Source organism: Physeter macrocephalus, chromosome 11 (genome assembly GCF_002837175.3).
Source record: "Physeter macrocephalus isolate SW-GA chromosome 11, ASM283717v5, whole genome shotgun sequence".
Classification (NCBI taxonomy): domain Eukaryota; kingdom Metazoa; phylum Chordata; class Mammalia; order Artiodactyla; family Physeteridae; genus Physeter; species Physeter macrocephalus.
In genome coordinates, this window is record NC_041224.1 from 56,872,026 (window position 1) to 56,895,506 (window position 23,481).

The following is a 23,481-nucleotide window of genomic DNA, read 5'->3' on the forward strand; positions in this document are numbered from 1 at the left end:
AGCACAAGAACCCAGAGAATACTGTTCCTCTGAGCCCTTCCTTAGACAGCCAAAATGATTGAAGACACATCGACATATGGACCGGTGGTGAGCACTGAAGATGCAGTTGCCTATAGAATTCAGACTTAAGGAGGAATAAGAAGGAGAGAGCATCATATGTCACGGTCGTACGCTCTGACACTACAGATATAAAACAACTATATTTTTTAAAAAGGAAAGGGAATGGGGATAACACTTGCAAAAAAATGTTTAACTGTTTTCAGTAATCATAGTAGTTGGTGAAAGTATCAGCATTGTTATCCTGAGACTGTAATGTGGGATAAATCAAGTGAATACTTATGAGACAGTCTAATCCTATCATCCACTGTGTTCTTGAGAATCAGAATTCTTATATGAAAGAAAGGAGACTTGAAATTTGTAGTCTTGATATTTGAATGGAAAATGTCAGTATGAACACATGAAACATTTTAAAAACAAATGTGTGTATCTATATCTATCTACTGAAAGGCTCTAGAAACACTGATGAACCCAGGTACCTCTGAATACCCCTAGTGCTCAGATCATGGTCTTGAAATACTATTTCAAGAAACCAGGGCTTCTTGTTCTCGTAGAATAGGCTGATTTCAGGTGTGAGGTAGGAGACGTACAAAAAGAGCCTGGACAATCTTGTCATTACAGATAACAAGGAAGCTGTCAAAGACTACAGGGTCAAGTCATAAATACTCAGAGCCAACTTGAAGAGGTTCCCACTGGCCAAAGATGGAATGATTTGAGCTTAAGTAATGATAATAACGACCATGAATTGCAACACATAAAACATATATGAATTGTAAAACAGTATGGAAGTTTCTTAAAAAACTAAAAATGGAACTACCATATGACCCAGCAATTCTACCTGGGTGTATATCCATAAAACACTAATTTGAAAAGATAATGTACCCCAATGTTCGTAGCAGCATTATTTACCATTGCCAAGATATGCAAGCAACCTAAGTGTCCATCAACAGATGAAGGGATTAAGATGTGGTGAAAAAAAAAATATGTATATATATATATATATATACACACACATACACACACACACAATGGAATACTACTCAGTCATAAATAAAATGAAATTTGCAACAATAGGAATGGACTTGGAGGGTATTATACTAAGTGAAATATGTCAGACAGAGAAAGATGAAAGACAAATACTGTATGATATCACTTATATGTAGAATCTGAAAAATACAGCAAACTAGTGAATATAACAAAAAAGAAGCAGACTCACAGATATAGAGAACAAACTAGTGGTTACCAGTAGGGAGAAGGAAGGGAGAGGGGTAATATAGGGATAGGGAATTAAGAGGTACAAAGTACTATGTATAAAAATAAATTACAAGGATATATTGTATAACACAGGGAATATAGCCAATATTTTATAATAACTATAAATGGAGTATAACCTTTAAAAATTGTTAATCACTGTTCTGTACACCTGTAACTTATACAATATTGTACATTAACTATACTTCAATAAAAAATAAATTTAAAAAATTTCATCACAGAAAATAGTTTTATCTATTGCCTAGAAATTTAGCCCCCTTCAGAGTTTTGTGACTTACTATTAAGAGATTTTTAAAATACAGATTATAAAGCAAGCCTTATTTTTAGTATTGATTTTGTCACTCTGTAATCAGTATGCCTCCGCCCCCAAAAATGAGTCCTTCCTCAAATTTAAACTGTTGCTTCAAAATTAGCTTTTTAATATAAATCATTCCTTAATACTGATGAAAATTAGCCTTTTAACCTTGGGCATGGCATATGAAATATGTTTTAATGCCAGGTGGCTATTTATTTGTATGAGAAGTAAGCTATTATTATAAACTCTAGTCTCATGGAAGACTTGTTTTCTATTAACAGTCCTGTATAAATGTTGGGTACCATGAACAGGGGTTCATTTCTTCTTATCCTTAAAAATAGTTCTGCTCAGCTTCTCTTGCATTTGATTTTAAGTAAAACTTGAGAATATGCCTCAAAGGACAACTGTGTGCTGGGTACTCTTCAGCCTAAAGAAATAGGCCAGTGCCAATCCAAATCAGTCAATTGAAAATAAATTTGCTAAGATCAAAAATAAAACAAAGACAAAAGATATAAAATTGGGGGCATGGGTACTGTACAATATGCCGGAGAGAGAGTTAACATACTTATGTAAGAGAAGCATACATCTAAGTAACGCTAACTTAGCATAGAAAAATGGGCAAAGGACAACAAAACACATCACAGGGATTCAGATGGCCAGTAAACATGTGGGAACAAGACAACTTATAACTAGTTAACCTACAAAGATTTTTTAGAGAGAGAGAGAATGCTTAATGTTGCTATGGTGGTGTGGGGTGGGGACCTGGGGGTGGATGCAAATAGTGATCTTTCTGGAAGGGAGCTTAGTAGAGCCTTTGAAAATTTCGTTGGATAATTCTGCTTAAGAATCTATCCCAAGGAAATAATCAGATGTAGACTTATATATAGGGATAGACATCACCATATTTTTTGTGATGATAAAAATAAAAACCTGGAGGGGCTTCCCTTGTGGCGCAGTGGTTGAGAGTCCGCCTGCTGATGCAGAGGACACGGGTTCGTGCCCCGGTCCGGGAAGATCCCACATGCCGCGGAGCGGCTGGGCCTGTGAGCCATGGCCGCTGAGCCTCTGCGTCCGGAGCCTGTGCTCTGCAACGGGAGAGGCCACAACAGTGAGAGGCCCGCATACCGCAAAACAAACAAACAAACAAACAAACAAACCCTTGGAAACTGTCTAAATGCCCATCATTAGGGAAATGACTATGTTGTAGTATACCCATATGATAGAGAGTTAAGTCACTAAAAGTGGGATTTTTGTACAACCTTAATGACATGAAAAAACTGCTCAGATGGCAAAGGGGGCAAAAACAGAATACAAAGTTTTATGTACATAGATTAATTTTATAAAAGAACTACTGAGGAAGAATTAGAATAGTAAATACAATAATCAGTCTAACTATGTTCAGCTTTCCTAGAACTCAGCCTTGAGTGGTTTTTGGAATGGAGTCCCAGAGTATATTTGAGGAGCAGTTTTCTATTCTCAAAGGTAGTTGTTACCTAGCTTACTAAGGGTGCACAAGCTTTTGTTTTCATCACAGTTCTAGTAAGCAACGTATGGTTTGGGTTTGAAGGGGATCTGGTAGAGGAAGAATGACAAGTAGTTGTGCTCTAGTTGTCACCACAGTATCCCATCCATCTGGGTCTGTCTTTTCTAATTAGTATAGGGAAAGACAGACTGCTATTCTTTTGTTTTTTTTGATTGAAGTATAGTTGATTTACAATGTTGTGTTCGTTTCTGGTGTATAGCAACTTGATTCAGTTATACATGTGTGTGTGAGTGTGTGTGTGTGTTTGGTTATATATGTGTATATATTCTTTTTCATGTTCTTTTCCATTATGGTTTATTACAAGATATTGAATATAGTTCCCTGTGCTATATAGTAGGACCTTGTTGTTTATCTATTTTATATATAGTAGTTTGTATCTGCTAATCCCAAACTGCTAATTTATCCCTTCCCCATTCCCTTTCCCCTTTGGTAACCTTAAGTTTGTTTTCTGTGTCTGTGACTCTGTTTCTGTTTTGTAAATAAGTTCATTTTGTATCATATTTTAGATTCCACATGTAAGTGATATCATATTATATTTGTCTTTTTCTGTCTAACTTCACTTAGTATGATAATCTCTAGGTCCATGCAATATGGCTGAGTAGTATTCATTGTATATATATACCGCATCTGCTTTATCCATTCATCTATCAGTGGACATTTAGGTTGCTTCCATGTCTTGGCTATTGTAAATAGTGCTGCTGTGAACATTGAGGTGTATGTATCTTTTCGAATTAGAGTTTTCTCTGGGTATATGCCCAGGAGTGGGATTGCTGGGTCATATGGCAACTCTACTTTCAGTTTTTTAATGAACCTCAATACTGTTTTCCATGGTGGCTGCACCAATTTACATTCCCACCAACAGTGTAAGACGATTCCCTTTTCTCCACACCCTCTACAGCATTTGTTATTTGTAGACTTTTTAATGACGGCCCTTCTGACCCATGTGAGGCAATACCTCATTGTAGTTTTGACTTGCATTTCTCTAATAATTAGCGATGTTGAGTGTCTTTTCATGTGCCTGTTGGTCATCTGTATGTCTTCTTTGGAGAAATGTTTATTTAGGTCTTCTGCCCATTCTTTGATTGGGTTGTTTGGTTTTTTGTTATTGAGCTGTATGAGCTATTTGTATATTTTGGAAATAAAGCCCTTGTCGGTCTCATCGTTTGCAAATATTTTCTCCGAGACAGACTGCTATTCTAGCATTGCTCCAGAAAATTTTCTTAAACTTTAAACTTCCAAGTTTAGATGATAAAACAGAAATGGAAAGGTGGCTTTATTCATCTTCGTATCACAAGAATGGGTTCTTCTCGGTGTTGTTAAAAATGGTTAAATTCTAACCTGTTCTTTTCCTGTTGCTTTAGTCTCTCTGGTGAGCTACTAGTAAATTACATTTATATACGTATATTCTAAATGTATCTGAGTTTTAATCTCTATTAGATATCCATCTAGAAGCGACTGCTGTTAGTAGGAACTGAATTAAAAGACATCAGATGGCTTTTTATGAGATTCCCTATACTGTACAAGAGCACAAGAGCATGTATAGGATGGACGTGTGTATGTAAGAAAGTAGTTGGCAATTTAAGAGGCAAAAGGGAAGTGTAGGGTTTGGTTTTGCCCTATTATTTGTTGTCTGTGTCTTGGCAGTGATTTTTTTTTTTTGGTTTTTTTTTAAGATTGTGGAAGCAGTTAGAAGACAGGATCACTGTCTCTAACAGAATTGGTAACATTTAAGCATATACAACTAAAAGCTCATTAAATTTTATTAGCATAGAAAATTCCATTGTTTGCTAGTATAAATCTACATATTGGTAACAGTTTCTTTCCCTGAGGGTGGCACCAGTACTGGGATGGAGCTGTTTGCATGACAGATTCAAAGTACCCAATAAATCTGTCATCTCACTTTGTTCTGTTGGGTCAGAAAGGGCCTGTTTCCAAGGAACAAACACCCTCAGATTTGTTAAGGAAATGTTTCATAAAAGATTCCTTAAGTCAGGTCTTTTAACTGATTTGGCCTTGGGGTCTGACTTCAAAACCCTCTAATATGACACCATGGCTTTTGAAGCCAGATTCTCAGCTTTCTGTTCATTTTCTACACAATCCAGCTTTGTTCACTGTGGTACCGGTCTGGGGCCTCACCCCACCCTTGCTTGTGGCGGATCACTGAGCTTTTGATAAAGGCCATGGACTGACTGTATTTTCACCATGTGCCCATAGGCTAAGCATGGCTGGTTTTTCTTCTGCTAGCCTGACATGAGTCTGGTTGAAAATTGTGTAGATAAGTTATATTTACAAACAACATTAAAGTGTCATACCTTCCTTTGCCTGTCAGGAGGGTCGGTAATATCCACACAACTGGGCTTCAGTGAATGGTTCAGCCAAGGCCACAAAATTAGTCAGGATCAGAGCTTGATTTATGGTCTCTAGTGTGGTGTCCTGGACACTAGAATGTGCCCCGTCAGCATTTGAAAGAATAAAGGTCATCAACTGAGGAGAAATGCATTTGGACAGGTTCTTTTGAAAATTATCTTTGTATGCACATACCCATGTTGGCATCATGTGCTTTGGGGTAGGGCATTTCAACATTTTTATAGTGTTAGAAATTAACCCTAAAATGTGTGAGCTTATTTTAGCTCTGTGATCACTCAGGCCACACTTACATCACTAATAATGATTTGCTGCTTATTAAACTGGCTGACTAGTGATCCTGTCTTCCCCTAAACACCTGGGGGAGCAACTGAGGGGTGCATCAAAAGTCACTTTCTAGGTTGGTTTGTTTTTTGCTGGTTTTTTTGTCCGTGTGGAGCAGCATGGGGGATCTTAGTTCCCTAACCAGGGATTGAACCCGTGTCCCCTGCAGTGGAAGCGCAGGGTCTTAACCACTGGACCGCCAGGGAAGTCCTCTAGGTTTGTTTTTTGTTTTTTGTTTGTTTGTTTGTTTGTTTGTTTGTTTGCGTTACACGGGCCTCTCACTGCTGTGGCCTCTCCCGCTGCGGAGCACAGGCTCCGGACGCGCAGGCTCAGCGGCCATGGCTCACGGGCCCAGCCGCTCCGCGGCATGTGGGATCTTCCCGGACCGGGGCACGAACCCGCGTCCCCTGCATCGGCAGGCGGACTCTCAACCACTGCGCCACCAGGGAAGCCCTAGGTTTGTTTTTAATGGTACAATTTTATTCAGAGTATTCAGAGTATTTCTTTGTTTACAGAGTAAGCCGCAGTCTCCAAAGAGAATTGCTTCCCTTCTTCCCATCAACAGTGGCTCCAAAGAAAATGGGATCCATGAGGAGCAAGACCAAGAGCCACAGGATCTCTTTGCAGGCAAGTATGGACTCAAAACTTAAGCTAGGAATCTTCTAAGTTGCTGAGTTAAAGTAAAAAGCTATATATATATGAGAAACACAACTCTACGTAAGATACTATTGTGGAGGATTCCAAAACATAATAAAAGGCAGTAGCTGCCATCACAATTCTTACAGGTTTAGGGAGTAAGACATAAATATACAGTTATTTAAGAATGTGAGTTAGGGCTTCCCTGGTGGCGCAGTGGTTGCGCGTCCGCCTGCCGATGCAGGGGAACCGGGTTCGCGCCCCGGTCTGGGAGGATTCCCGCATGCCGCGGAGCGGCTGGGCCCGTGAGCCATGGCCGCTGGGCCTGCACGTCCGGAGCCTGTGCTCCGCGACGGGAGAGGCCGCAGCAGTGAGAGGCCCGCGTACCGCAAAAAAAAAAAAAAAAAAAGAATGTGAGTTAGACAAATTGTTAAACAATAATATAAATGGGGCCAGAGGACTGATAGAAATATTAGGTCGCAGGAGCTCAGAGGGATCTGAGGTGAGACTAAAGCAGTGGTTTTAGACTTTTATGACCAAGACTCATAGTAAGAAATACATTTTGTTTCATAATCCAAAATATTTATGCACTTGTATAAAACTAAAAGTTTTATTAAATGACTTGCCCTTACTACCCTCCATACAATCTGAAATTTTCTATTGTTTCTCTTTTTTTTTAATGCTGTTTGTAACCCACTGAATCACTGTCACAATTCCCCAGTGAACAACAACCTGCAGTTTGAAAAACACTAGTATAGAACAGAGTTTCTCGATCTTGGCACTATTAACATTTGGGGCCCAATAATTTTTTGTTGAGAGGGACTGCCCTGTTCTCAACAAAAGGTGGTCCTTCCCCTGCACCACCCCCAAAGACATTCAAAGACATTTGGCAATGGTTGGGAGGTTTTTGTTTGTCACACCTGGCAGTGCTGCTGGTATCTGCTGAGTAGAGGCCATGGATGCTGCTAAACACCCCACAGTACACAGACAGCCCCTCACCAAAAAGAATTATCCAGCTCAAAATGTCAGTAGTGCCCTCATTGATAAGCTCTGCTCTAGAGTGATCTTGTAAGACTTCTTGGAAGAAGCAGAATTTATGTAGGAAAAAGAGAAAGGGTGCAAATGGTTAGGCAGGAAGTATATGGTGTGTTTGAGGGACAGTCAGTAAACTCAGTGGGCCAAAATAGGGGCTTCTTAGAGATGCCATGGAAGATAAGTCTGGAAATGTTGTTTAGGAGGATTTTAGATAACAGTAATAATTAGAATTTGAATTTTCATCCTAGTGCCAATTAAGAGCCATTGGTAGTTTTGAGTAAGGAAAGTGATGTGGGCAAAGTGAGGAAAGACTGACCTGGTAGAATTATTATATAAAATGGATTGCAGTGGACAAAGACTGGAGGTGTCAGAAGGCAATCACAAATTAGTTCAAGAATGAAATGGTAAAGACCAAAAATAAGGTAATGGAAATAGGAAAAGAAAGGTGAAAACTTTTCAAAAACTGAAATCAACAAAATCTGGTGTTGGTGATTGGATATAACAAAATCTGGTGTTGGTGATTGGATATAATCCAAAAATATGGATTGAAGACAGTCAAAAGTTTCAAGCCCAAGGATTAGGAAGAAAATGGTACCATTTTGAGAACTACATTCTACAGAAGAAACTAGCTTTGAGTTGGAGGGTGAGGAGAGTGAGTTTGGGTTTTAGATATTTTAAATTTTAAACGTGGGGATCAACTTCCTAGAGGTGGTAATTGAAACTGCCATGTGAATGTGACCCTCAAAGGAGAGAATGGTAAGGAAGGGAAGAGATGAGAGGGTGGACTTGGGAAGGGAAGATCTTGGGAGGACTCTCACATTTGAACTCGGTGCAAAATTAAGACATGACAAGGGAAGAAGAGGTTAAAAGAAGGAATATAAAGATTTCAAATATTTTCCAGTTCCTTTCCTCTCTGAAACTTAAGTGCCCACTGTTCATTCTGCTGTTTACATTTTAGATAAAATTTCTGGAGGAGAAATGCAAATAATGAATCATCTAGTTATATGGCAGACTGCAAAGAAGGTTTTTCTATCTTTGGGAACTTAACATTTATATGATTTGCCCTTTAAGAAGACCTGAAATCTTGTTGTGACTGAGTTACCCCCATGGTTGGGTTTTATGTATGAACATGTAGAAGTTCTTTATTAGGGACATATTTATTGCTGATGAAGGTTCTGATTTACTTCATTCCCCAACTGTTTTCATAAGCAGCCAATGCCTGCCTCATTACTAAGAAAGGAACGTAAGATATCTATAGAAAGGAACGCATACAGTGATACATTTAGTTTAGGACTCGAGTAGTTTCTTAGATATTTCAGTTATTGACTGTGGAAATTTAATGTTCTGATACTTTCTACATGATTAGTTTAGTGATGGTCAGAATCTCTGTGATGGAGTCCAGTGGCTTTTCCATTACTCTTATCAAGAGTACAAAGAAAAAAGCATTTTTGATGTAAGTTTTGTCACATTTGTCACAGGACTCTCAATAAAAAATGCACAGCTCTTCAAAAGGCTTTTAGTAGCACTCTAATAAGCCAAAGGTTTTAAATGTTTAAATTCCTGTTTTGTTTTCAAATCACATTTATTGGATTGGATAACTTAATTATTTATGTGGTGCCTGCATGATATGAATATCTTAAACATACTTTAGCTGGTTGCTTGCTTCAAAGAATCCTATCACCCTAGCATGTTCATTATGCATACTTTTTGTGTGGTTTGTACTCCTACAGTAAGGCCAGATTATATTACCACCTCTCTTTTCCTGATGAGGAAAAGAATCCTGATAGGATTCCGACAGTCTGGCAACCTTGTTTATAGACATGATTAACTTTTTTTTTTTTAACATCTTTATTGGAGTATAACTGTTTTATAATAGTGTGTTAGTTTCTCCTTTACAACAAAGTGAATCAGTTATACATATACATATGTTCCCATATCTCTTCCCTCTTGCGTCTCCCTCCCTCCCACCCTCCCTATCCCACCCCTCTAAAGACTGACCTGGTAGAATTATTATATAAAATGGATTGCAGTGGACAAAGACTGGAGGTGTCAGAAGGCAATCACAAATTAGTTCAAGAATGAAATGGTAAAGACCAAAAATAAGGTAATGGAAATAGGAAAAGAAAGGTGAAAACTTTTCAAAAACTGAAATCAACAAAATCTGGTGTTGGTGATTGGATATAACAAAATCTGGTGTTGGTGATTGGATATAACAAAATCTGGTGTTGGTGATTGGATATAACAAAATCTGGTGTTGGTGATTGGATATAACAAAATCTGGTGTTGGTGATTGGATATAACAAAATCTGGTGTTGGTGATTGGATATAACAAAATCTGGTGTTGGTGATTGGATATAACAAAATCTGGTGTTGGTGATTGGATATAACAAAATCTGGTGTTGGTGATTGGATATAACAAAATCTGGTGTTGGTGATTGGATATAACAAAATCTGGTGTTGGTGATTGGATATAATCCAAAAATATGGATTGAAGACAGTCAAAAGTTTCAAGCCCAAGGATTAGGAAGAAAATGGTACCATTTTGAGAACTACATTCTACAGAAGAAACTAGCTTTGAGTTGGAGGGTGAGGAGAGTGAGTTTGGGTTTTAGATATTTTAAATTTTAAACGTGGGGATCAACTTCCTAGAGGTGGTAATTGAAACTGCCATGTGAATGTGACCCTCAAAGGAGAGAATGGTAAGGAAGGGAAGAGATGAGAGGGTGGACTTGGGAAGGGAAGATCTTGGGAGGACTCTCACATTTGAACTCGGTGCAAAATTAAGACATGACAAGGGAAGAAGAGGTTAAAAGAAGGAATATAAAGATTTCAAATATTTTCCAGTTCCTTTCCTCTCTGAAACTTAAGTGCCCACTGTTCATTCTGCTGTTTACATTTTAGATAAAATTTCTGGAGGAGAAATGCAAATAATGAATCATCTAGTTATATGGCAGACTGCAAAGAAGGTTTTTCTATCTTTGGGAACTTAACATTTATATGATTTGCCCTTTAAGAAGACCTGAAATCTTGTTGTGACTGAGTTACCCCCATGGTTGGGTTTTATGTATGAACATGTAGAAGTTCTTTATTAGGGACATATTTATTGCTGATGAAGGTTCTGATTTACTTCATTCCCCAACTGTTTTCATAAGCAGCCAATGCCTGCCTCATTACTAAGAAAGGAACGTAAGATATCTATAGAAAGGAACGCATACAGTGATACATTTAGTTTAGGACTCGAGTAGTTTCTTAGATATTTCAGTTATTGACTGTGGAAATTTAATGTTCTGATACTTTCTACATGATTAGTTTAGTGATGGTCAGAATCTCTGTGATGGAGTCCAGTGGCTTTTCCATTACTCTTATCAAGAGTACAAAGAAAAAAGCATTTTTGATGTAAGTTTTGTCACATTTGTCACAGGACTCTCAATAAAAAATGCACAGCTCTTCAAAAGGCTTTTAGTAGCACTCTAATAAGCCAAAGGTTTTAAATGTTTAAATTCCTGTTTTGTTTTCAAATCACATTTATTGGATTGGATAACTTAATTATTTATGTGGTGCCTGCATGATATGAATATCTTAAACATACTTTAGCTGGTTGCTTGCTTCAAAGAATCCTATCACCCTAGCATGTTCATTATGCATACTTTTTGTGTGGTTTGTACTCCTACAGTAAGGCCAGATTATATTACCACCTCTCTTTTCCTGATGAGGAAAAGAATCCTGATAGGATTCCGACAGTCTGGCAACCTTGTTTATAGACATGATTAACTTTTAATGATAATAACATTGATCTAGGACCTGGTTATGCCTTATAGACCCCTCTGTCTGGTTTCATTTTAGCTCCAAATGAAAGTCTAGAAAAGAAAAAGAAAAAGTTCTCTTTGAATTCCCTAAGGCTAGAATTGAATACTTACTGATCAGGCCAAACCCTAATGGATATTTATATTTTTCTTTATTAAAAAGAAAAAAAAAATCTCAGTTATTTAGGCTTTGAACTTCTAGCTCCATTGCTCCAAGTTGAGAGTGCATTCTTATTATTTGCCTAAGAAATTTTAATGCCTAAAAATGGTACATAATGCTCTTTTAAAAGTCCCCTCCCTAGAATACTTAGGGAATGAGTTGTTCTGTTCAGCTGAGATTTTCCTAGACAAAGACAGCTCTTTAGCACTTTTTTAAAACTATTTTGATTAGAAAGATTTTCAGATATTGCAATATCTTTTTATCCCCCTGGGACAGCATATATTAAACATAACTTAATCTTTGCAAGGTGATCTAAAACTGTAATTGTGAACATTCTTAAACTGTGGTAAAACAACAGTGTCATCCTCAGATGTGTCAAACAGTACTTTTTCCCCAGTGTTACTGCATTTGTATCTTAGCTCCATTTTTTCTAGCTTACAGTTTTTCTGACTCTTCTTTCATTATAAAATATCACCTGTTTTTAGATGCTACAGTGGAGCTATCCCTGGACAGCACACAAAATAATCAGAAGAAGGTGCCAGCCAAAACACTCATTTCTCTTCCTCCACAGGAGGCCACAAATTCTTCTAAGCCCCAGCCAAGCTATGAGGAGGTGAGAATTTGTGCTGTTGGTCTTCTTTTGGATGTTTAGGACTGTGCTGCCAGTCTGAAGTTCTGTTGAGTTTGAACCTTGATATAACATGTATGACTCTTGAAGAAGACTCTTATGGTTAATGGACAGCCAAAATCCAATAAAGGACTCTTTCCTGGGCAGAGTATCTGTTACCCAGAAGATGGCACAGAGGTTTTCAATGGTCATTAATGATATTTAGTGTCCGAAGCTCCCATATTCAAGAGTATAGTGTCTCCTCATTCCCTCCTTAGCCTGACAGAGGCAAGTCTTCCAAAACCTAGTAATTACTCGTTATGATCAAAATAATGTTTTAAGAGAATAGACGTAACAAAGACCTTCGCGCAGGCTCCAACTTAAAGTAGTGGAAGTTGCTTCATCAAGGTTGTTGGGAATGGACAGAGCTGAACACTGATGTGTAGAAAAGGATATATCTATATCTAATATATGTTATTATATTGATGTAATGTTAATGCAGAGTAAAATTAATATAGCCTTTTTTGGGGTATCTCACTATTTGTCTTCTCGTTAAAAGCTAGAGGAAGAAGAACAGGAAGACCAATTTGACTTGACAGTTGGTATAACTGATCCTGAGAAGATAGGTAAGTGTACTTGGGACTCCCTGTGATGTTAGGTTATGGCTGTGGAAAGCACAGTTAGCTAATTTCTTAATGGTTACCTCCAGAGCTGGACTAGCTAGTGTGAAGTACTTCATCATTATCTTTCCTATGAAACTATGCCCCTTGCTATGCTTCCAAGGCCAGAAACAGCAGTTACCAGTACTTATTTAGGCCTTTTCTGGCTTAAGAAAGAAAAATCAGAAAATCAAATATTATTCGAATCCCTTTTAAAAAAACCCAAAATTGGCTTCTCCCACAGAGTTGTTAACACCATTTTATTCCCTCTTGAGATCATAAATTCCATTTTAAGCACCCTAAAAACACATGTTTTAAAATCTTGGGATGCTGGATTTATTTTTCCCTCAAGAAATTTGGATTTTTTGTTACATATCTTTTTACTGTGTACTCTTGATATTCTAATAAAGTGGGGAAATCTGCATCTCTCTTTCATAGGTAAAGATTAAAGAATCCAAGTTGAATTTTGATCAAATTTAAATTAGATTTTCAGAAAGCACAATACTTAACTTTGATCAGAATGTGGATTTTTAGGATAGCCTTCCTGTGTCTCAAGCTTGTGAGACCTTTTAGTGAGCGGAGAGCAACAGGCCTCGACTTTTCTTGTTCCAGATATAGTCCCTAAGAGAAGAGGCTGCACAGAGCTTTTTCCTCCTATTAAGTAGGGGTGATATTTGTATGGTTAAGAGGAAAAATGTGATTTCCAACCCTTTGTCTATTCTGAACTAGGAACAAGAATTTTTAAAATCTAATTAGACTTTATGCCAAAATGGTTTGTTGTTAAACTGTAGAGTTTTACTTTTCTAGACTGGTGCACTGGTAGGATGTTTATGAGCATCTTATACAATTCCCTCATCCACCAGTAGAGGAAATTGAGAACCAATAAATGAAATGTAGCCTTCCTGTCAGGTCACAATGTATGGCCCGTGGTAGAACCTGGACAGAACTTTGGATTACATGTTTAGGATTCTCTCTTGCCTCTCTAATATTTATGAATATTCTATATGCACATTGATTTTAGGCTAGTTATTAGCTGCTTTAAATCCTTGGTAGAATAAAATAAATTATAAGTAAATAAAACTAATTGTTTTAACATTTAAAAGTCACTGATATTTGTACCAGGAGAGGGAGGGAGTGTGTTAGTTTCCTAGGACTTCTATAACAAAGTACCACAAACTGGGTGGCTTAAAACAACAGAAATTTATTCTCTCAGAGTTCTGAAGGCCAGAAGTCTTAAGTCATGGTGTTGGTGAGGCCATGCTTCCTCTGAAGGCACTAGAGGAAGGACTGTTCTGTGCCTCTCCTCTAGCTTTTGGAGCCTCAGGCATTCCTTGACTTATAGATGAATCACTCCAATCTTTGCCTTCATTGTCACATGGCACTCTCCCTGGTGCCTTCACATCATCTTCCCTTTATGTGTGTCTGTCTCTGTCCAAAGGTCCCTTTTTTATGTAGACACCAGTCATATTGAATTAAGGCCCACCCTACTGACCCCATTTTTACTTGATTTCTTCTATAAAGACCCTGTTTTCAAATCAGGTCACATTCTGAGGTACCACGGGTTAGCATTTTCAACATATCTTTTTTAGGGGGACACAGTTCAACGCCTAACAGTAATTTAAACATCCCATGGATCAGATTTATTTAAACACAAATCGCTTTTGGTGATAAACCTTCATCCCCTTGCACCATAGTAGATTCTTAGTCATGTCGATGCCAAGAAACCAGCTGCTTAAAGCATTTTCATACTTCAAGACTCATATTGATCTTTATAACAGCACCTTCTGTTTGCATGGGCTGTTTACTCAAGATAAGCTTCTCATTCCCACAGACATCTAAATAAATTAGAGTCTCACTACCAGGATATTGCTTTTTAGAGCCTTGGTAATTTGCATATGTCATTTTCAACTTCCTGAAATTATTTAGGAAATTAACAAATTTAAAACTGCTGCATTTCTAGGACATTTCCATATCTTATAAGCTCTGGACATGAAAGTATGTCTCTTTTCTTACACATTGCCTCAATAAAAACAGCTGATAAGCAGGCAAAGTGTCTGAAGATCCTACTTCGCTACGGTGTTTTTATGTATGTTTGCACTTAGTCATTCCTTAATTGCAGGCACTAAATTATGGAATTGAGCTTTCAGACATTTGACCATGACTATGCAACTGTGAATGAAAATTTGAACGTTTATAAAGTAAATTTAGATTTTTTTCCTTTTATCAGTGGTAAGCATCCTTAGTAGTATTAGGCAATATAGTTTAAGTGGTTTAGAAGAGAACTAACAGTGGTAATAAATATAAAGTAATTTCTAAAGCTTAACTTAAATAGTTTCTGGGGTTTTTTTGTTTGTTTTTTAACATCTTTATTGGAGTGTAATTGCTTTACAATGGTGTGTTAGTTTCTGCTTTATAACAAAGTGAATCAGTTATATATGTATACATATGTTCCGGTATCTCTTCCCTCTTGTGTCTCCCTCCCACCCTCCCTATCCCACCCCTCTAGGTGGTCACAAAGCACTGAGCTGATCTCCCTGTGCTATGCGGCTGCTTCCCACTAGCTATCTATTTTACGTTTGTTAGTGTATATACGTCCATGCCACTCTCTCAGTTTGTCACAGCTTACCCTTCCCCCTTCCCGTGTCCTCAAGTCCATTCTCTAGTAGGTCTGTGTCACATTGCTTTTTTGGTAGGGCTTGGATAGATGGAGAAAGAAAGCCCTCTCTTCCTGTACAGTCTCCAGCTTCTCTGTGTAATTTATAAAAGCATTTATTCCCAGCCATCTCAGTGAACCCAAGTTGTAGTATGTGACCCTGCGGGTCTAGAACTGCACGTTCCTCCCCTGGGCCCTTACCCCAGGACCAGTTCAGAGGCTTTGGCAGCTAGTAATTGTTGACCTACGTTTTCCTGGTTGGTGTGGGGAAGAACCGGGGTGGGGAGGAAGGGAATGAAACCAGCCTAACGTGCCAGAGCCCAGCACTGGAGTTATGTCTGCCTTGAGTCCAATGTGTGTCTTTTCACTGCTCAGGAAGTCAATGGTGCCTTTATGTCCCTAAGTGGTCGAGGTCAGGACATTACCACAGAGAAAAACAATTGCTTGAATCCCAAATTATTTAACAGTCAAAGCCTTTTTCAGAAAAATAATTCCTCCAGGAAAGAGAGATTTGTGTGACATCAGGCAGCCGAAGTGTCTTCCTGCCAGGCCCTTTTGCTCTGGGTGAACATGCTAGATGAGAGGGGTCAGTGTCCCCCAGCACCAGTGGAGGGACCGGTGCAGTACTTCTGAAAGAGCAAATGGAGCCCAGAGCTAGCTTAGGGTAGAACTTCTTGTTTCCTTTTACATCATTTGCTTCCTTCTCCTCCTCCTGCTTTATACAGCAAGAGAATTGTTTGGATTTAGACAGATGTGTGTAACTAGCCCAAATATTGGCATGGTAACAAGCGATGGATTGTCAGTATCCAGTGCTGCTTTGTGGAGGGTATAAATAGAGCCTGGCTTTGGAACAGGAGGCTGACTCTCTTGTCTGACTTAAACTGGGGCCCAGCCAGCATCCATGGGGGCATGATATGCGCCACAGAGGCCCTGAGACAAAGTAGGAACTGGATTATAGGATAGTATATAAAGCTTAGAGATGAAACAGATATCCCTTCTTGTACACAGCTCCTGTGGCTGGCTTATGATTCCTGGTTAAATGTTAGCAAGATTAGTTCTGCTTTGGTTTACAGAATAATCCTCTCCTGCTTTCTTATTCTCCCCACAGGGGATGGTATGAATGCCTATGTGGCCTACAAAGTTACAACACAGGTGAGTCCAAGTGACCCTGCTGATGACCACCTTAATAGACTTGGGTGCTCATACCAAGAAGGTCATCATTCAGATTATTTCTGGGTATTTCTTTAGTTTCTTTGTCAACATCTTCCTTCAAGTTTATTCAAGATGGAACAAGTCTGCATCCCCTTGGTAATCTCATCTGAGCCTTTCCACTTTTCTTCCAGAGAGCTAACACTTCAGTGTGAAACTTTGTAAGTTTTAAGACATGTGGTGTATCTGATACAGTACCATCCCTCTTAAGAGCTATGTGACTTAGAGCTAGTTTGGCGGATCACCCCAAACTATATCACCTGGTTAAAAATCATCAGTTCTTCTGAGGTTTCCTATGTGGAACTTCTTTTAATGCTCTCCCTAACCTTTTGCCCTTCGGGTCTGGTCTTCCTTTTTTATATAATATTAATGCATACAAAACTTACACGTTGTTGTATGCAGGTTATGAAGCATAAAAAATGAAGCCCCGAACCTACCACCAGTCTTAAGATGAGTACCATTGAATCTACCTGCGTGTTTCTCCCTCTCCTATCCCCTGCCTCACACCTTAGAGGCGACCACTCTCCTGAGTTGTCTCTCATTTCCTTTATTAAAAAGTCTTCCCATATGTATCTCTAAACAATGTATTGTTTTGCTTTTTTTTTTTGAGTTTCATTAAAATGGTATCATGCTGAAAATAGTGCTTTCTTTACTACCATTGTTCCTCAGACCCATCCATGTTGTGTGTAGCTGTAGTTAATTAGTCCATTTTGTGATTATAGCATAATACATTCATGTTCCTGTTGTGAATATTTGGCATGTTTCCAGTTTTTGTAATTATGAGCTGTGAACATACTTGCACATGTCTTCTGGTGTACACATAAGAAGAGTTTCTTTTGGGTGTATACTCAGGAATAGTTCCCCTGGGTCATAAGTAGTGCAAATGTTGAAGAAAAGGAATACAAACTGCTTTTTAAAGTCCTTGTACCAGTTTATACTTCCATCAGCAGTATGTAAAAGTTCCCATTGACACACTTCTCTGCCAGCAGCTGGCAAGGCCCCACCTCCTTAAATTTTGCCTGTCTGGTGAGTATTAAATGATCTCTCAATATGATGTAGGCCTAGTCTTTTTTACTGGAAGTTTTCTTTATATTATCTCTCTACTACTTGTTGACCTGCCCCTGTGTTCTAGATCCTGTGACACTTTAGAGGTTAAAGTGTCTACAGTGTAGACATTTCGTCTGATCCTCCCCCTTAAGGGCATTGTTTACTCTGTCTTTTCTTCCATTTGGCTGCTTTAATTCCAGCAGCTAATATCCTTAATAAGTCAGTGTAGGATGAATGGGTTAATAGATGACCATAGAATTCTAGCTTTAAACTAGATTGCAACATCTCTTTCCTTAGAGCAAGAGCCCTTAACCTGCAAATAAAACCACATTTGAAAAAAAAAAAAAACCTCATTTGAATTTAATTAGTTGCCTTTGTAATCCAATGTAGTTATTTATGCACTTAAAATCATTATTCTGAGAAGGGTTCCATAGATTCCCAGACAGCCAGAGGGGATTATAGCTCAAAAAACAAACAAACAAACAAGAGTAAGAATCTCAGAGAAAGTTATTTACCAAGTGGCTAAAGGACAGGGATCTGGGAAAAAGATTCCCTTGATATCAGCTGGATGACTTTCAAGATACTCATTCATCCCCTATTTAAAATGAGATCGCCTTGTATTTTTTCTGTCCCCAAGACGAGCTTACCAATGTTCAGAAGTAAACAGTTTGCAGTGAAAAGAAGATTTAGTGACTTTCTGGGTCTTTATGAGAAGCTTTCAGAGAAACACTCCCAGAATGGCTTTATCGTCCCTCCTCCCCCAGAGAAGAGCCTAATAGGTAAGCCTGTGGTCTTTAATTCTGCTTAGATTCTTTCCTTTGCATTCTTTCTGCCATATACTTTCTACTTAGCATACGAGACTACTTTTAATAACAGCGTAGACTCTTGCAGTTAGAAAAGAAGTATTTCCGGGACTTCCCTGGTGGCACAGTGGTTAAAAATCCGCCTGCCAATGCAGGGGACACTGGTTCGATCCATGGTCTGGGAAGATCCCACATGCTGCGGAGCAGCTAAACCTGTGTGCCACAACTACTGAGCCTGTGCTCTAGAGCCCGCGAGCCACAATACTAAAGTCCACACGCCCTAGAGCCCATGCTCAGCAACAAGAGAAACCACCACAATGAGAAGCCCATGCACTGTAATGAAGAGTAGCCCCTGCTCGCCACAACTAGAGAAAGCCTGCGCACAGCAACGAAGACCCAACGCAGCCAAAAATTAATTAATTAATTAATTATTTTTAAAAAAGTATTTCCAGCATTTTCCTATAAATTACACATGGTCTAGAGAAATAGTATGTTTTGACATGGTCTCTTTCTTTGAGTGCAATAGGAGGCTCTGGTTTTAGCTTCTACAGTTGTGTATGTGTATGTTTGTATTGGTATGCTGGAGTCTTCAATGATTGCTGTTCCTTCCAGATTGAAATGTACTAACTGAATGAGGGGAAGGAGATGGGGCAAGGAATCTTCCCATTACCATCAATTGATGTCTGTTAATCTTTACTCAGAGTCCCATGGCCCCCTTTTAGAAAACATATGCTCTGGAAATCTCAGAGTGTAGAACCTTCAACACTTTAAGACTAGTTTAAAAATTGACTGTCATGTAAAGAACCTTTTGTTCATGCCTGCTCGTGACATAGACGTGGACTTTGGTTGTATTTTGTAGAGCTGTCCTCATTGCCTTCCTCCTGTGGGCTTTTTTTTTACAGCCTTATGCTTTTCATGGTGATATATGGGTTTTTTGGGGGTTTTTTTGCTTTTTAAATTCTGTTCCAGGAATGACAAAAGTAAAAGTTGGGAAGGAAGATTCTTCTTCTGCAGAATTTCTTGAAAAACGGAGGGCTGCTCTAGAAAGGTAAGTACCATAAAACTATTTTCTTGAATACCATGAGAACAAATGAGAAGCTGAAACTGAGACTTAATTACGGTGAGATATTTGCTGGAGTTAGTAGTGGTGAAACTTGAGTGAATTAAAGATTCCCACCTCCATATTATCTCTAACCTTTCCTAAGTCTCTTTCCTTCCCACCTCAGGAACAGAACATCTTCTTTCCTTTCCCCACCTTGAGTGAGCAGTCAAATTCTCCTTCTTCAACAGTCAAACATGAATGGCTCTGAGGTCTCTTTCTGAGCAGTTATTTTTCTTCCCTTTTTGGAAACGTGAAGAATATGAACTTGAATGTGCTTGTACTTAAGTGCCTTATCTGAGGACATTTTAAAGTAATGAGAGACATTGTACCTCTGCCAGCACTGTATGATACCCCAAACCTTGTGAGGCCAGGTCAGCTAACCAGATAACTCCTTACCCCGTAGGTACCTTCAGAGGATTGTGAATCATCCTACCATGTTACAGGACCCTGATGTCAGGGAGTTCTTGGAAAAAGAAGAGGTTAGTATTGTACAAACTGAATTTCACAATTCATATCTGCCCCTGTGAAATGAAACTAGTTCATTCAACAAATATTTGAGCACCCGTGTATAGCCTAGTCTCAGACTACATCCTAGTTTGTAAGCACCCAAAAGTGACAAGTATTCTTCAGCCTCTGAAATAAAAGAAGCTCTGCCTGGTTGGGCTTCCCTGGTGGCGCAGTGGTTGAGAGTCCGCCTGCCGATGCAGGGGACACGGGTTCGTGCCCCAGTCCGGGAAGATCCCACATGCCGCGGAGCGGCTGGGCCCGTGAGCCATGGCCGCTGAGCCTGCACGTCTGGAGCCTGCGCTCTGCAACGGGAGAGGCCACAACAGTGAGAGGCCTGCGTACCACAAAAAAAAAGTAACTGGTTGTAGAAGTCAAACTGCAACCTAGTTTTGTCTTTGTCTTATTAGATCAACACAGTGATCTGTTGGGCAGGTCCTTGGAATGTCTTTCATAGGTTACTGCTTGGCTCAAATTGAATGCTTATTTTGTGCCAGGAGCTGAGGGGTTTTAGTTCAAAACCAGTTACCACAGAGCACAGAACTGCCAGCATATAGCAAAAGTGTTGATTCAAGTGGACAGTCTTTTTTTTTTTTTATCTTTTTTTTTTTAACATCTTTATTGGAGTATAACTGTTTTACAATAGTGTGTTAGTTTCTCCTTTACAACAAAGTGAATCAGTTATACATATACATATGTTCCCATATCTCTTCCCTCTTGCGTCTCCCTCCCTCCCACCCTCCCTATCCCACCCCTCTCATGGTCACAAAGCACAGAGGTGATCTCCCTGTGCTATGCGGCAGCTTCCCACTAGCTATCTAATTTACATTTGGTAGTGCATATATGGGGTCAGGTTTTTAAATTTAGATATAAGAAAGTTCAATATTCTATAAATAAGAATATCTTAAGTACTCATGAACATAACAAGAAGTATAATGTAGTGTCCAATTAATTGATTAGTAGTAAGGTCCTCTGTTCCCTTAAGAAACTATAATATAGTTAATTAAAGGAGATAACCAGAAAATACAAGTTAATGGTTCCTGAAATACATTGTCAATGGTTTCTGCCTACTGGCTTTAAGAACAACTGTTTATATCTAATATTCAACAAAATATTTTGCATCAAAATAATTATCTTACTTGTAACAAAAGCAGCTGGAGAAGATGATCATAGCAATTATGCAGACAGCCATAGAAATGAGCAAAGCCAGCCATCGAATGCTGCCATCGAAAAATGGACCTGATAATGGAAGTAAACAATGAAAAAGACATATTACCTTTCGATCACATCTTAAAAGGAAAAAATAACTTGTAGTGTTGAACTCTAGAAAGCTTGCTTATTGTTAAAACCAGAGAAAATATTTCACTGAGAATCATGATTGCACTTTTCTCTGCTAACCTACCTATAACAACAGGGGGCAGTGTAGGTTGTAAATACTGGTTACATAAGTTGGTCCGACAACATTCTATTGTCCGGCGTAGCTGGGCTTTTGGTGAATCCTAAAGGAAGAAAATTAGAAATAATCTGATACACGAAACTGATAATTAATTTTTAAAATATTCATAAAATACAGTTTCTAATTCAGTGAGTGAAAAGGACCTGCTAAGTTTGTGTGAAAGTGATTATTGAAAAATTTAAATCTATCGTGAAATAGTGTTGTAAAGACTCTAAAATGTTTTTTCTTAAGAAGAATGTATGTATGTGCATGGTGTGTTAGAACACTAGACTATAACTTAATTACAGATAAACAAAAGTTTATATATATTTTTCACCCAAAATTTGGCATATCTTAAGATATGACTATTCATTTGTTTTTATGTCCAGTTTTCCCAGCACCACTTATTGAAGAGGCTGTCTTTTCTCCACTGTATATCCTTCCCTCCTTTATCAAAGATAAGGTGACCATGACAGTCTTTTTTAACAGGCTATGCTTAGGCTATTCATGATTGTGAAAAACTAGAGACAGCTCAGTTGCTAATTATTAGAGAATTAAGTGAAATATATCAATACAACAAATACTTAATTCTCATCATAAACAGAATATACAGAAATTCATTGGAAGCATACATTTAAAGAATAATGAGGGAGAGGGATAAATTAGGTGTATGAGATTAACAGATATACACTACTATATATAAAATAGATAAACAACAAGGTTTTACTGTATAACACAGGGAACTATATTAGTATCTTGTAATAACCTATCATGGAAAAGAATCTGGAAAAAAAATATAACTGAATCACTTTGCTGTACACCTGAAACTAACACAATACTGTAAATCAACTATACTTCAATTTAAAAAAAGAATTATAAAAAGTGAAACATGAAACAACATATAAATACAGCTGAAGAAATATTATGTTAGTCATTAAGGATCAAAAGAAACACTGGAATAAAACAATGTTATAGGAAAGAAAACTAGAAGGAAATAAGTGACAGGGTAGAACTATCTATTGTATTTATTTTTTTCATTTTGTTTTTATTTTTATATTTTTCTTTAATTTGCATATCATATGTATTACTCTAATTAAGAAAATGGTACTAAGTATATGAGTTTTTTTCCCCCAAAAAATGAACTTTTTTAATTAAAAATTCTCTGTCTAATGCTCTAAATCTTTTTTCTCCTCTGGGATTCCTAAGTCCACTTTTCCTTTTCACGCCCTCACCCCTGCTTGGTACCCCTAGAGCAGGGTTTCTCTCCAGTGGCACTGCTGACATTTGGGCTGGATCATCCTTTGTTGTGGAGGCTGTCCTGTGCATTGTAGGGTTAGCAGCATCCCTGGCCTCATCCACTAGATGCCAGTACCCTCCCCCACCTCCCTGTCCCCAGTTTTATTTTTTTATAAATTTATTTATTTTATTTATTTATTTTTGGCCGCGTTGGGTCTTCGTTGTTGCGTGCTGGCTTTTTCCAATTGCAGCGAGCGGGGGCTACTCTTCATTGTGCCTGGACTTCTCATTGTGGTGGCTTCTCTTGTTGCAGAGCACAGGCTCTAGGCACGCGGGCTCAATAGTTGTGGTGCGCAGGCTCTAGAGCGCAGGCTCAGTAGTTGTGGGGCATGGGCCCAGTTGCTCCGCGGCATCTGGAATCTTCCCGGACCAGGAATCGAACCCGTGTCCTCTGCATTGGCAGGTGGATTGTTAACCACTGCGCTGCCAGATTAGTCCCCCCCTGCCCCCAGTTTTAATAAGCAAAATTATCCCCAGACATGGCCAAATGTCCCCTAGGGGGCAAAATGGCCCTGAGTTGAGAACCAGTGCCTCAAGAGTCCTGGGCACTAAAATCTAATTGTTCAGCATGGTATACTATATACACTATGGATTCTTCAGCATCCCTTTCATGCCTTCGGAAAGGAGTGGGAAGACTGAACTAGTCAAATTGTTTCTACGTATTCGGCATGCTTGAC

At 38.6% G+C, this 23,481-nt stretch overlaps 1 protein-coding gene across 3 annotated transcripts in view; it reads left to right on the forward strand.

The window, feature by feature from the left end:
* SNX1 (sorting nexin 1) overlaps positions 1-23,481 on the forward strand; it is a 45,050-nt gene that overhangs the window by 8,728 nt on the left and 12,841 nt on the right. For all 3 annotated transcript variants that reach the window (XM_007120688.4, XM_007120690.4, XM_007120689.4), the window contains exons 2-8: positions 6,371-6,482; positions 11,975-12,102; positions 12,656-12,722; positions 16,517-16,560; positions 18,302-18,443; positions 19,437-19,515; positions 19,973-20,048. In XM_007120688.4, the coding sequence (XP_007120750.1) occupies positions 6,371-6,482; positions 11,975-12,102; positions 12,656-12,722; positions 16,517-16,560; positions 18,302-18,443; positions 19,437-19,515; positions 19,973-20,048 (648 nt within the window). The remainder of the gene's footprint in view (positions 1-6,370; positions 6,483-11,974; positions 12,103-12,655; positions 12,723-16,516; positions 16,561-18,301; positions 18,444-19,436; positions 19,516-19,972; positions 20,049-23,481) is intronic.